Below are 15,842 nucleotides of genomic sequence, written 5' to 3'. Positions count from 1 at the left end.
TGCTCATTGCAGGCTCCAGGGGATACAAATTTACCCCTACCTGGATGACTGCCTCATACAAGCGGACGACAAATTGATATTGACAAAAAACTTGGACTATGTCATACGATTACTTCAAGCTCTGGGATACACAGTCAACTTCCAAAAGTCAAGACTGCAGCCATCCCAGCAAATAATCTTCTTAGGGGCAAAATTAGACACAGCCTCTCAAATGGCTTACCTGACAGAAGACAAGCAAGAGAAGCTATCTCATTACTTCAAAGGTTTAGCAAAACTTACCCAGATGACTGCAAGGAGATTCCTACAGGCCCTGGGTTACATGGCATCCTGCATTCTCCTAGTTCCATTAGCAAGACTACACATGAGAAAGCTTCAATGGTACCTAAAAAGCATTTGGTCTCAGCACAGCAACAATTTGGAGACAACCATACCGCTCATTCCATGCCTACAAAAGGAATACTTATGGTGGGCCTCGGTGAGCCAGGCAAACACAGGTATGTCATTCAAAAAACCACAGATAACACAGACCATGACCACAGACACCTCAGACCTTAGATGGGGGGCGCACATGGAAGGCAGGTGTATACAAGGACAATGGTCTCCAAAGGAAACACATCTGCATATCAACCAAAAGGAAATGCTGGCAGTAATGCATGCCATCAAGGCCTTTCAACACCAACTTCAACAAGGCCATTTACTGATACGGACAGACAACACCACTGTGATATGGTATATAAACAAGCAAGGGGGCACCCACTCTTACCCCCTTTGCAGACTGACAATGCATCTTTGGGAAAAATCACTGAGCCTACACATCCAGTTACAATCCCAGTTTGTTCCAGGCAAAGACAATGTGTTGGCGGACAGCCTAAGCAGGAATTTCACAGATCCACACGAATGGAGGTTACATCCGAAGATCTTCACACAACTCACTTCGACATGGGGCAGGCCAGAAGTAGACCTATTTGCCTCTCACCTCAACCATCATCTACAAAAATTCTGCACAAGGACATACCATCCACAAGCTTGGAAAATAGATGCTCTCTCATTCAACTGGAACTTCCTAACAATCTATGCATTCCCACCTCTGCCACTGATGACCTCAGTATTACTAAAGATCAAAGCAGAGACCCAAGGGAATCATAATAGCTCGGACTGGCCAACACAACACTGGTATCCACTACTGCGGAGCATATGTCACACCAGGAAGTGGGCCCTTCCCCAATGGCCTCTACTTTTGACTCAACACAATTTCAAAACACTGCATCCAAACCTTCAGACACTGCAGCTAACAGCCTGGGAGACCCCATAAATAACCTCAACCTGTCTCTCTCCAAGGAAGTTCAGCGGATACTAACAGAGGCTCGAAGACCATCCACCAGAAAGGTTTACTTAGCAAAATGGAAGAGATTCAGCATTTGGAATACCAGCAAGGGACATGATGCATCATTGTTGAACATCCCACTCATCTTGGATTACTTGGCAGATATGCTAAAGAACGGCCTCTCATATTCTTCCATAAAGATACATGCATCAGCTATTTCAGCTAGATATAACACTGATCCTCCTGTCTTTTTGCACCCCTTGCTAAGGCAATTCCTCAGGGGAATCAAGAACATTAAGCCACCAATAAAGGCCCCAGTGCCAGCCTGGGACCTCACTTTTGTTCTAGAAAAACTGACTCTACCTCCATTTGAGCCAGCAGCTTCAGATGACTTGCAATTTCTCTCATGGAAGACAGCTTTCCTGTTGGCAATTACCTCAGCAAGAAGGGTTTCGGAACTACAGGCCCTAATGGCAATACCACCGTTCATAATTTTTCACAGAGACAGGGTTTCATTAAGGACCAACCCTACTTTTATGCCAAAGGTGGTATCTAGGGTTTCTTTAAATCAAGCTATTCATCTGCCCGCTTTCTTCCCCAATCCTGAGAACAAGGGGGAAAGACTGTTACATACCTTGGACATTCACAGACAACTTCGATACTACCTGGACAGAACCAAGGCCAGCAGGAAGTCTGAACAACTTTTTGTAGCTTACGCCCCTGCAGTCCAAGGAAAAGCAATTTCAAAACAGACTATTTCAAAATGGATTGGACATTGCATCAGATTCTGTTATTCCTTTCATGGAAAGACTGTTCCAGCCAATGTCAGACCACATTCCACCAGAGCTACAGCCACCTCTACAGCATTTTTAAGAGGGGTGCCTACTAAGGACATTCTAGAAGCTGCTACATGAAGCTCCGTGCATACATTTTCCAAACACTACAATCTCCCTTTATACTCCAGATCCAGAGCAGGCTTTGCTTCGGCAGTCCTGCAGGGTTTGATTGCCACACCATCTTTCTCCTAGAGCATTCCTCCTCCCCCAGCTAAGCTATGGTATTCTACCCACATGTTATGACTGCAGTTGCATTCTTGAAGGACATAGTACAGTTTTGTACCTACCATAAATGTAGATGTCCGATAGATATGCAACTGCAGTCAATTTCAACCCTCCATACCCCTCTATGCCTAGGGTCCACTCCTATCCCTGTTTCTCTTAGCTGGGGATATCTGTTATGGTGTATTTGTTTTATTGCTCATTTATTTGTCTGGAATCTTGTTTTTGTCTTCCAATTTGATTACAGCCTTCCTTGGAGGGCACCTGGCATCTGGGGCAAGAAACACTGAAGAAAATGGCGTCGGCTGATGCTTATGTACTCCAGCCGCTCTGACGTCGGAGAGAAATGCGACATCAGCCGACGTCGGACCCAGACTTTGGAATCTGGCCGACCGAGGGCTGCCTGAGGCAGGACAACCCCACATGTTATGACTGCAGTTGCATATCTATCGGACATCTACATTTATGGTAGGTACAAAACTGTACTTTCTGTCACATGGATCTATGTGGACTGTCTTATTTACTGTATTCATTTGTTTTATTAGACTTCTGACTTTTTGGGTTGTATTAACCTTCTGCAGTCTCTCTTTTATTGATCGTAATATGTCTGTCTGTATTAAATCAAGCAACTCTTTTAGCTCATTTTCTTCTAAACTGAGAGCACATTTTTTGTTACCCATTTCCTGCAGGCATTCTATAGAGTTCTGTAGCATCTTTCTGTGGCAGATTCTCTTCAGTTTCATCTTGTGTCATCCATTGCTCTGTCATATGGGAACTCACTGTCCTATCACTCTTCAACATTGACTGTGTCAGAGTTGCCACAGATTCCTGTTCCTTCTATTGCTGTCCAGCTTCAAGTAAATGCTTATACTGGTTTCCTTTGGAAGGCTCCAAAATATCTTCATAGGGCAACTGCCCAGTTGCTTCCCGTTCCACTGGTTTCTCCTTAATTTAGATCTCTGTTGCTCTATCCTGCTGTGGTGCTTTCTGAGTTAGATTTTCTACACTGAATCCTTCACTTCGCAAGTACCTCATAACCTCTGTTTCTATTTCTTTAACTTCACCATTATTTCTACTTTTCCTCTTTGTTTTCTTATTTTTTTGTATTGTAAAGTTTTCCATGTCTGGATTCCTTTGTCTGTATTTCTCTTCAAATATCTTTGGTGCAGTGTTTGAGAAGGTGCAGGATAAGGTCGCCTCTCAGCTGGCCACCCTGGAGTCTATATTAAATTTGTCCATGCGGCTTATCGCAGCGGGTTCAGGCATTGTCATAAGGCACCATGCCTGGATGCATTTGTGTGAATTTGTGGAGCCCTTCAAGTCTTCCTTCATCAATGCTGCTTTTGATAGATCATCTTTGTTCGGCCCAAAAATAAAGGCACATTAGCCAGGTGTGAAAAGGATGAAAAGACTCTTTCTGCTGTGGACATTTTTTTCTTTTTCTACTCTTCAGAGATCCTACTCCAGGAATCAGAGGAGTTGAAAGATGTGGTTCAAGAAATCCCAATGACCTTTCCAGGACACATATGTCAGTTACTCCCCTTGGGGCAGAGGGGGGGAGATCAAATGGAAGTCTCCGACCCCATGACAGAGGTGGCCTGCAAAACCAGGGCTCTAGAGACTCCTTCTCAGGACAACCCTACCAGTGCTCCTGAAAGGATGCCCAATTGCTTATCTCTGGAAGCAGTTGGGGGAAGACTCTCACTGCACCCAGCAGCCTCGCGACAAATAACCTCTGATACGTGGGTGCATAGAATCATTACCAGAGGCTATCATATTCCCTTCACCCTTTTCCCAAGATCATTGGGTGGAACATCTGGGATTTTCCTCAATCAGAGGGATCAAGCAGCCATAGAGGTTCAAAAGCTGCTGGAAAAATGAGTCATCCAAGAAGTCCCACTAGACCAGATATGATCTGTATTTTACATAAGGTTCTTTTCAGTGCCAAAGAAGACAGGAGACTGGAGACCAATTCTGGACCTCAGCCTTCTGAACAAGTTTTTTCAGCAAACAAAATTCCGGATGGTCACGGTATAGTCTATTCTCCCTTTTCCAGGGAAAAACAATTGGATGTGCTGTGTAGAACGTGAAGATGCATATTGCCACATAAAGATGGACAAATGCTCAAGAAGGTTTCTCTGGTTTCGGCTAGGAGCCGGTCATTATCAGTTCAGAGTGCTGTCCTTTGGCCTCACCACAGCCCCCAGAGTGTTCAACAAATGCATGGCAACAGTCACTGCCCCTACCAGGCATCTGCTGCTTCAAGTCACAGAATTCATTATGCACTTATTCAATGTTTTGGGCATAACAGTCAACAAAGAAAAGTCACAACTGTCTCCCACTCAGGACCTAGAATTCATAGGAGCCTGCTTCAACACAGTTTCGTGTGTAGATTCTCTACCTCTTCACAGGCTGCAAAAGATAAAATGAGCTGTACTTGAGACTTTATCAAAAAGAAAAGTGCCTGCTGTACTTGTCCTTCAAGCCTTAGGATCTATGGCAGTGGCCATCACCTTAGTTCCCTTGGCAAGATTTCACATGAGAATCCTTCAATGGCTTCTGGCTTCCCAATGGTCCATCTAACTCATCTGACTTTAGTAACAGGTCATTGCAAAAAGGATCTGTCTTGGTGGATACAGTCAGAAGAAATTCTAATGGGCTGTCCCTTTATTCTCCCTCAGCCCAAGGCCGTAGTTACCATGGACGCCTCCCAGATGGGGTGGGGGGGCATTATCTGGGAAGAACAGTTCAAGGCACTTGGGCCCTCAAGAGGCCAATTTGCACATCAGTGTCTTGGAAATGAGAGCAGTGCTGTTAGTGTTGCAAGCCTTTCAATCTGCTCTTCCTCCTGGGACGGTTGCAATCCAATCAGACAATATGTCAAGTGGTATGGTACATCAACAAACCGGGTGGAACCAAATCCTACCTCCTTTGCCGGGAAACTCTCAGTGTGGCAATGGGTGATATCTTCCAAACACATTCTTGTGGCAATGCATATCCCGGGGAGCTCCAGTGTGATAGCGGACAAGCTGAGCAGACACATTCTACTGCCTCGAGTGGTCTCTCAATCCCAAAGTGGCAAAGGAAATCTTTCACCAATGGGGCCAGCCTTGCCGTGATCTCTTTGCCTCCCCAATGAACAACAAGTGCAACAGCTACTTGGCCCTAATTCCCCCTCATGGGGAGTCCCCGAGAGATGCTGTCCTTCTCGATTGGCCCTTGGGTTTCCTTTGCCACTTTTCTCCTCATTCCACTCTTCCCGAAGAAAGCCCAAAGGTGTGTAGCAAAGTAATACTCATTGCCCCTTTCTGGCCCAGGCAAGTTTGGTTCCCCTTTTTGTGGCCCGACTTGACTCACCATCCGTGGATTCTGGACCCAGTTCCAGACCTACTGTCTCACCCACAGGGACTGGTGCAGCCCGACCTAAGCACTCTCAGGCTCACAGCTTGGTTTCTCCAATTCTGGTAGTTGTCAGGCAGAATAATATACCTTCCCCTGTACAAAAAGTGCTTCTGGCTTCCCATAGACCTTCCACCAGGAGAATCTATTCCAGTAAATGGAAGAGATTTTCAAGTTGGGCCTGTGAAATCTATTTAGACACTTTTATGGCACCTGTTGAAAAAGTGTTAGAATTTTTAGCCTCCTTTTTGACCAAGAAGCTTCTGCTTCTACCATTAGAGTTTAGTTATCAGCCATTTCTAATTTTCACAATAGCTATGATGACAGTTCTTTAATTTCCCTTCGCCTATGCAAAGGTGCCTTGCATCTAAAACCTCCATTCAAAGATCCCATAGCCCCGTTGGATCTAACCTTGGATTTGCAGTCCTTAGTACTTTCCCCCTTTAAACTAGCAGCTACTTGTCATTTCAGATTCCTTTCCTGGAAAACTGCCTTTCTAGTAGCCATCACGTCTGTCAGAAGAGTCTCTGAAATCCAAGCGTTATCTGAGAAACCCCCGTATCTCATTTTTCACAAAGACCGGGTATTGCTGAGGACTAACCCTTCCTTTCTTCCTAAGGTGGTCTCAGAATTCAGTTTTAACCAAACAATTGAGTTACTATTTTTCTTCCCCAGGTTTTCCAACAAAGGTGAATATTGCTTACACGTACTGGATGTTCCTAGACAGTTATGTTTTTACCTTGACAGGACTAAAGAGTCCAGGAAACCAGATCAGTTATTTCCTTTTCTGGCTCAACTGTAGGAAAACCTGTCTCAAAAGTGACTTTGTCTAGATGGCTGAGAGATTGTGTTATCTTCATTTATGAATGTTATCTGTGCCTGTAAGAGCGCACTCTATCAGATCAATTGTCACATCAGCTGTTTTTCATTCAAAAGCCTCCATGGACAAAATATGCGCAGCTGCAACTTGTCTATGCCTTATACCTTTATCACTCATTACAAATTGGATATGGTCTCCAGGGGAAGAGCTTCCTTTGGCTCTGTGGTTCTTCCATAAGGCCTCCCAGGAACTAAGTATCTGGGGACTCTGTTCCATTTGTCAAAAATGAACGGAGATTGACAACATCAGATAAAGATGTTATGTACTTACCATAATGTCCCATCTGTGTTGTCGATCGTCATTCATTCTTGATAAGAAAGAAACTAGTGCCCTATATAGGCACAGTTTAAACTTTGAGAATTTCATTGGTTTTAAGTTTGCCATTTTGGATGTTGTGCAGATTGATTCCAGAGGGAGGGGATTGGCAAAATGTATTGTGCAAAAAAGAGTTAATGTGGCAATTAAGGTTAGCTGCCAATTTACATCCTGGATTGAATGACTGTATATCTATTCTGCCAGTATTGAAAGAAAAGGCAGGACAAGTTTAATTACTTTAGTTGCACTTTTTTTACTTTGGAAATAATTAATATTTGTGTTAACATTTTTGCTGTGTATTTTAATATGTAAATGGTACTGATTTCAGCTGGAGGTTAATGCATGTTGGTTGGTTGGTTTTTAACCAATCCTGGTTGTTTTACATTACTTAAAGGTTGCTTTTATGTGTTCTCTTGTTCTGATGAAGTCAACCCTGTTTGATGAAAGTGCTCATCTTTATTTTGTATAATAAACGGATTAGAGTCTGACAACCTGGGTGCTTATTTTGGTTTCAATCAATCCCACCCACTTTCCCCCTCATGCAGATTTCCTGGAGGATTGAACCCTTGTCTTGGGTTTGCCATAGGATTTGGCCTTGGACATTGCTTCTACTTACCTTTTTTGTGTACACTCTTGCTGTTAGCTGCAAACTCGATCTGAGGTAATGGAGAGAGGGGCATTGTGGGTAGAGTCTTAGCTCAAGAGTTTTGTTGGCTGGCACAGGCTGTATAATGGCTGAGCCAGTTCCAAAGATTGGAACAGAGTCCCATTCATCGAGAATGAACGAAGATCGATAACACAGATGGAACGTTATAGTAAGTACATAACTTATTTTTTTAAACACTTACTATAACCAATCTTAAATCTTCTAGACTTTGTTGCATATTTGGGAGGCATACAAATATCCCCCATTGTTTCTTTGTGAATTGCTTATCTAGTCTCTCTTCCCAATCCTTTCTAACCTCCTCTGATTGATTCTTATAGTTATCATGCAATATTTTGTATGCTTTACTAATTATTCCTTTTTAGTAACAGCTTCTGTTCTTGATTTTACTTAAAATTCTACCAGTGCTGGTCTTTCACTTCGGATCTCCCTATTTCTTTCTCTTTGCCTATACTCTGGTATCAATCATTGATAGGGAAGGCAATCTCCAGCCTGCAGTCCAAATAAATTCTTGGCCTCTTACCATTTTATTACCTTTTCGTCTAATTATTTGCTCCCAATAAATTGGTTCTTTTGCCACTTTTTTCCAATAAATTCCAGCCCCTCTCTTGCTCTGTCTTTATCCCTAATTGCAGTCATCCTTATTGGCAGAATCTCCTTTCTCCATTCCTGTGTTGTTCTTAGTTCTTAGAATACTTTCTGCTGCATTAAGAATATAATATTCTTTATAGTTATTGTTATTCTCTTTAAGAATCTGCATCCAAAATCCCAGTCTGTCCTTGTTTCTTGAGCTTCCCCATTTCATCATATTCCCTTTCCACTTTGAATTGTATGTTTCTGCTTGTGCTATGTATAGGAGCCTTAACTGTGTAGCTCTGAAATACCCCCCCCCCTTCAAGTTGGATAATCCCAAACAATCTTTTTCTGTTGGAAGAATGAACTTACCCTACTTGACTCTTGCCATCTTCCCCTCCCATATAAAATCCTTCAGCTCTTTATTAATTGCTATCCACAACTAATCTACAGATATATAGCCAGCTTTTCTTGACTGCCAATCCAATTATATCCTTGAATTTCTGAGTCTCATTTTCTTGCTAATGGTTCTAAGTATAGTGCAGATAACAAAGGGGAAAGAGAACAACTCTGCCTGGTTCCTCTCCTCAGGCAGAAATTTTTAGAGAGGAACCCATTCACTTTAATTTTCAGCTCCAATCCCTCATATGTCCTCCTTATCAACCTTATCATTTTATCAGGGAATGCAAATGCTTCCATTGCCCTGCTCATAAACTACCAGCTTACTATGCCAAATGCCTTCTGCATCATGGCCCAGCAACAACAGTGGTATTTTTCGAAATTCTGCTTCCCTCCGGATCATCGATATTCTGTTAGTTTTGTCAAATGTTTGCCTCCCCTCCACAAAACCACATTGATCCATATTTATCAATTTTGGCATCAACTTCACCATTCCTTTAGCTATTATAGTCATAAACAGTTTACAATTGTTGTTTAGGATTGCATTGGTGCATTAAGAAGCTGGGTCTGATGGGTCTTTACCCTCAGGACTGTGGCTGACCAAGTTCGCAGATGACTGCAAACTGGGCGCATTAATCGACTCTCCAGCCGACACAAGCATCCTCCAAAAGGGCCTCATAGAAACAGACAACTGGTGCCAGAGCCATGGCCTCAAGCTAAATGCCAAAAAGTGTATAATTTCAGTTGGTCGGAGCTCCTTGCTTTTTGGGTAAATGCCAAAAAGTGTATAGTCATCCCCTTTGGCAAAAACAAAGTGCCCACAAATTACCACATAGGTGGTAATCCATTAAGTACAGAAGAAGTAATTAGGGACCTGGGGACCCAAGTTGATAGCAATCTCTCATTTGACAACCACGTGGCCAAAGTGGTTAGAAAAACATTTTATATAGCCCACCTTATCATGAAGGGATTCACATCTAGATCAGAGGAGGTCATCATGCCTCTTTACTCATCCCTCATCAGGCCCATAATTGAGTACAATGCCCTTTTGGGATGTACCTTACCAGACACCTGCAGCAACTGGAAAGACCCCAAAAGTACCTCACCAAGAGGATCAAAGGGCTCAAACAGATGCCATATGCTGCCCGGTTAAAGAAACTCCAGCTCTACTCAGTGGCATACCGCCTGTTCAGAGGCGATCTGTGCCTGACGATAAAGCCATGTCCAACCCTGAATTAATGGACATGCTGCACCTCAGAAAATCCAAATCCCATCGAGCTACGCTCGAGAGACTTGAACCTCAGCACTGAAATAAATAGGACATGCTGGAGGGTCAGATTCATAACCCAGAGGCTCCCTTCACTCTGGAATAAAATCCCAGTCCAGGTTAGGCAGAGTCCCTCATTGACTCTCTTCAAGAGGAATCTTGATGAGTGGATGGGAGATCATAGGTTTACCCCGGGTATCACTTCTGTGTCACTGTTAGACAGAGGCACAGTATACTAACCTCGGAAAAGGGCATAGCAAAATAAATTTAAAATGGGTGGCGAAAGCCAAACAAATTCTGGCTAGGCTTATAAATGCCCTAGGGCAGATAGCCTAGTATGAACCTATGAACAGCCACCACTGCTTTCTTCCAGGATGTTGGTGCTTCTCCTGCTCTTAAAATACTGTTAAACAAAATATTGCAGATCTTTATCATTTTTTTCCCACCTAGCTTTGAAACTTCCACGGAATACCATCTCTTCCTGGGGACTTTCATATGGATTGGTTATACATCACCATTTTATCTCATTTACTCCTGTCCTGTTAGTAATTGAGCCATATCCACCTGTAACCTTGGTATATTTATTTCTTCCATAAACATTTCTATTTTTACCTTTTCTTGATTTCCATATTTTTTGCTTTATATAGACATTCATAAAATATTTCTAGTACCTCTACAGAATCTCTTGTTGTCTTACTTGCTATAGGCTTCCTAAGCTTGGTGACAACCCTATCCACTTTCTGTTGTCAGAGTTGTTGTGTTAAAAGTTTTTGTGCTCTGGTGTTATCAAAATCAATTGCTTAACAGCAGTCTTTCTAAAGTTATGCATATTATCAAGGTAATCCCTTGTTTTCTATTTAGCCGTCTGCAGTTGTTCCTCTTCTTATTCTGTGAAATCCCCCCTATTCTGCAATGCTTTAACATTTGTCAGTCTCTCTAACAAATTCTTGTTACTTCTTAACCATCTCTCATTCTTTTATTTCCACCATATTTTTAAACTCCCCTTTAATTTTATCCCACTCCCTAGTTATATTTTCAGAAGAAATCTCTATCTTCAGAATGCTCCTGAATAATTTCCACTACCCATGCCTTAAGTTCCTCTCTTTTCAACAGATAAGTGAGAAAGAGCCAGTGTCTCATTTTTATTTCATTACTCTGCATTTTTTTAGTTATTATTGGTGTGTGATCTAAAATAGTTATTGGATACATATCAAAACATTCAATCAAATGCACATTCCTGTGAAATGTAAGCTCTGTCTAGCCTAGCCCAGTTTTTGTATCTTGGGGAAGAACATGTAAATTCACTCTGAACTCCTGCTGCTGAATTCACATCATCCATGCCAAATATTCTCATAAGTTTCTTCAAAAATCTACCCTCTTTTGTTGTATTTTCCCTTCTGGGCCCCCCAAACACATCTTCACTGCTGCAAATGAAATCCACTCCCCCTCCTGTAAGTAATATTCCCTGCTGAAAGCTGATTATTTCTCCCAGAATTTTGTTAAGCTCCATTATAGTAGTTTCAGGTGGAATATAAATATATGCCAGTGTAATCCTGCTCACTTGCCAGTAGCCCCTTGGTACTACAGCTCTACCATTATTATCTTTTTTGTCCTCTTTCACAATTGGAGCTCCTATTGCAATTAATATAAGTACTCTTCTTGTCCTTTGTCCCACTGAATAACCATCCTGAAAACCTTTCTTTATCAAATTCACATGTTCAGTTCTTTCCAAGTGTGTCTTTTGTAACATAGCTATTTGCACTCTACATTTTTTTTAATATAGTTCATTACTCTTTCTTTTTTGTATATATCTGTGAGATTATTAACATGTAAAGATAATATAGAAGGCATAATGTTAAAAAGTTATTCCACCAAGCCTCAGATACTTCAATGTATTTGTGAACTAAAATGTAGCCATGCATGCTTCTTCCCAGTTCCTCCAGTTTTGTAGTGCCTCTTCACTAACTTAAAAATATGAAATTGTTACTTTTTTAATTCAAGGGCAGACAGTAGAAGGAACATGTCTTGCTCTCAGTGTTGGTTGTTTACTATCTACTTGAATAAGGGGGAAGAGCTAGACCTTGATTTTTAAAGTAATAAATGCCAAGGTTCATATTGTAGTAGTCAGAATGTAGGTACCGATACACTAATTTGTGCAGCTGATTGGGCTTGAGGTTTCCAGCTAAATGATGAACAAGATTCTAAGTGCAGTCCATTTTATATCATGTCTTACCTTTCTTGTTTGCTTATATCTAACTGAATATGTGAACATTGTAGCCACATAAACTAGCCAGGCTGCCTAGTAATGATGCTCGTGTTGACCCACATTGTCTGTCATATTTTCTGATTTTAATTATTATATAACTGTGATGATAGGAGGTACTGCCATCCATACCAGTAGAAGTGGGGCAGTGAATGTATAACATATGCCATCACAGCTAGCTGGAAGTTTGTAAATAATTGTATGTCATTTGTATATTAAACTGATTTGTGCAGATGCTTGTGCTGAAAATGTATTTGTGAGGTTTGCTTGTGTTTAAAATTCATCAACAGTGCACCCTGCTGAAGGGAAAAGAAATGTACATGTATTATTGTAACTGAATTAAATGTATATGTTAAGAAAGGACTGGGATCGAAGAGGTTAATTTCAAACTTTAAAATATATCTGAAATTAAATTACTCTATGGGTTAAGCTGTAAAGATGTTATGCCACAGTTTTGAATAGAGCCAGAGATGCAATGTCTGTGCTAAAGTATAGGTTGTAGCTCTTGTAGGAAGAATGGAATGGTTTTATTGTTTAATGGCTTCCAAATCCTTTAATAAAACTTAGCTAAAGGTATAGTGTGTATTGTAGGACATAGGTGCTAAACCCTGGTAACTTCTAGTGATGGGAAATAGTGCGGGAAACAGAGTCAGATGTCCAGATGTGTGTGATGTCATTCTGTAAGCCACAAATAACATTTAGATGTTAGTAGGAGATTGCTGTCAGCATTCTGTCTTGGGTCTAACAACAAGGACCACTCGACCACATTATCTTGCCTTTCCCTTTTCAATAAGTTGGAACAGCAATTATTTAGATTAGTCAGGAAAATATAGTGAGAATAGTTAAGCATTGTTTTTTTCTGTAGATGTGCGACTCTTTCCAGCTGTGTTATTTTCAATATTTCCTGTGGCTAAAACTCTGGTGTTTACTGTAAAGATATATTTAGTATTTTTATGTTAATTATTATTATTATTATTATTATTATTATTATTATTATTATTATTATTATTGTTATTATTATGTATGTTTAAACTTCTCATTGTGACTGGTCCTTGTAGAAAAAATATTTAATTTTTGAGAGTATTTGCATATATTTATTTGGTGATAACTCTGGCCACTCCTGAAAGCCTGACTGTTTGGTCAACATTACCATTTGTAATAATATTAATTTCACTCATTATAATTGGGTACCCTTGCAAGAGTCTTGGGTAGCTTTCTTTGTAGTCCCTAGTGGCAGTGATAACTACCTTATAGTCTGGCCAGAAGGGTCATAGCTAGTAAACCTGTGCCATCCTTTCCCAGGTGTGAGTGTGAGTGTGTGAGTGAGTGTAAGCTACTTGGAGCAGGGACATGAAGCACTGGTTTCACAGAGAGAGTGGTGGAGGACTTGGCTTAGGAACTGGGCTGAGGACCTAACTGAAACTCGGCCAGTGAAGAGTCTTATTGGGCACCTGGAAGGAGGCTGATAGAGAAATCCAGACCCCATGCTGACTGTGTTCCCTGTGTTCTCTTAAGGTAAATTGTGCTTATCGCAGATAGGCCTGCATTTGGAAATATTGAGTGTATCCATTTTTATTCCAAGTGAACGTCCCTCTCCAGAGTCAGTGGTGAGGATTCAGACTCCTTGATTACTGGCCCCGAGGGGAGACATCACAGTAACATAATTATTTAGTATTGACATTTGTTAGCACTAAAATAATATAAAAGGATAAGTGCATTTCTAATGTTACTGCTGATGTCAGCATCTCCTGAAAAGTAATATTTACCTTTTCTAGAATTGGAGTTAAGCACAAGTAAACTTCCACGTGTTCCAGTTAAAGAGGAGTTTATTGGACAAGGAAAAATGCAATATAAGTACCTGAGAGATGGGGATGTACTGAAGACAGATGGAGCTACACTCAGGTACTTATTGTTTGCTTGCCATAAACAAAGTGAAAATTTGCTTGCATTTCTTTTTTTGTATCACCTTAGTTAATTTTTTTGTAATTTCCAGTTTAAAAATCTTAACACCATTACGTTTAAGTAGTGAAAACAGTCACATGCTTAGTCTTACACATTCTTTATAGTGTTATGTTTTATGAACTTCTTTATCAGTGTTATTCTTTGCATTACACAGTATTGTACCCAACTGTGTACCTGTCATATGTTTGTTAAAGCCGTGATCCTGAGTTGTGAATATAAGGATCTTTTGACCAACTCGCTCACCTGGTTTACAAACTCAGAAGTATGCAAGAGCACATTTCTCTGTAACAAGAGTAAGCCTAACTTTTATGTGTTCAAGTATGGGTGACTGTTCAAGTGTGCGTGTGTGTGTGTGTGTGTGTGTGTGTGTGTATATATACATATATATATATATATATATATATATATATCTATAGGTTTACTATTGAAATGTCGAACGGCACTACATCGACTGTACTCTAGTCGAACACGGAAGTTCGAAAATAGTAATGTCGACGACAAAAAAAACAATCTAGGACTGTGTTTTAACATGGGTCGAGGTAGGGGAGATGTTTGTAGTTCTGAGTAATACTGAACACCTACCTCGACCCATGGCATGAAGTAACCTATGTTAAAACCATTCCTAGATTGTTTTTTGACGTCGACATTACTATTTTCGAACTTCCGTGTTCGACTATAGTACAGTCGATGTAGTGCCGTTTGACATTTCAATAGTAAACCTATCTATTTTATATATATATATATGTGTGTGTGTGTGTGTGTATGCGCAATTGTATATGTCACATGCATATACGCTTATATGTGTGTATGTGTGTGTGTGTATATATGTATGTGGGTCTATTTCAAAACATCGACTTACCACATCATCGAAATCAGTTCATCGAGACCACTTTACAATGTCGCATACCGGGAACATCGAAAACTAACCCCAGGAAAAGAACCACTTGGCCACCATGATGAACTTTGCCATTTCCCCACTCTAGTGCAATCTCTGAGTTAGTGTATTAAGTTGGGGGGGTTGGGGGGCAAAGCTCCCCACTTTGGTGGGTGTTACTTGCTGTGTTGTTTTTTTTTTTTTTTTTTGTCCCGGTGGCCAAGTGGTTCAGTTCCAAGGGTTAGGGTTTGCAGTTCCGGGTGTTCGACATTGTAAACTTTCGCTGATGTTGTCTGTATGAATTGGGTTTCGACGATGTGGTAAGTCGATGTTTTGAAGTAGACCCATATATGCACAAACACATGTATGCACGTATTTGTGTGTGTGTATGTATGTGACATGGTAGAGTTCTCCAAAAAGTGTCCAAATTAATGTAAATATTGTAAATAGTATTGTATTTGCATGCAGACTGTATAAGTAGAACTAGTGTTGTAAATAAGAAGTGTTTTATTTAAGCATATAAAAGTGTTTAAGAATCGAGATGAACTTTTGTTATGTTAACCTGAGAAGTGTTGCTTCCACTTTAAATGAGAATGTTGCTTTAAGAGCAGAGAAACTTTGCTGTATTAGCTGCAGCAGGTTTGCTTAAATCAACAGTTAATGGATTATTAAAGGAGGGCTAAAGCATGCCCATGAAGAGTGTTGTTTGCCCTTCCAGGAAAGGAGATTTGATGTCTAGAGCAGTAACTATAGAAGAGAGACAGCAAACTGAATGAAGATATGGAAGAAATATCAGAAGGAAGCAGGGAATTTTTACAGGAATCCAAAAAAGAGAGACTTTAAAAGGTTCAGAGAAAGAATGAG

The 15,842-nt window shown here is 40.7% G+C and overlaps 1 protein-coding gene across 2 annotated transcripts in view; it reads left to right on the top strand.

The window, feature by feature from the left end:
- Nucleotides 1-15,842, top strand: part of LACTB2 (lactamase beta 2) — a 736,830-nt gene that overhangs the window by 252,768 nt on the left and 468,220 nt on the right. For both annotated transcript variants that reach the window (XM_044067148.1, XM_044067149.1), the window contains exon 4: nucleotides 13,918-14,044. In XM_044067148.1, coding sequence (XP_043923083.1) covers nucleotides 13,918-14,044 — 127 coding nt within the window. The remainder of the gene's footprint in view (nucleotides 1-13,917; nucleotides 14,045-15,842) is intronic.

This window comes from Protopterus annectens, chromosome 3.part1, assembly GCF_019279795.1.
Source record: "Protopterus annectens isolate FY-2018-M chromosome 3.part1, PAN1.0, whole genome shotgun sequence".
In the NCBI taxonomy this organism is placed as follows: domain Eukaryota; kingdom Metazoa; phylum Chordata; order Ceratodontiformes; family Protopteridae; genus Protopterus; species Protopterus annectens.
This window is presented reverse-complemented; position numbering and strand designations above follow the sequence as displayed.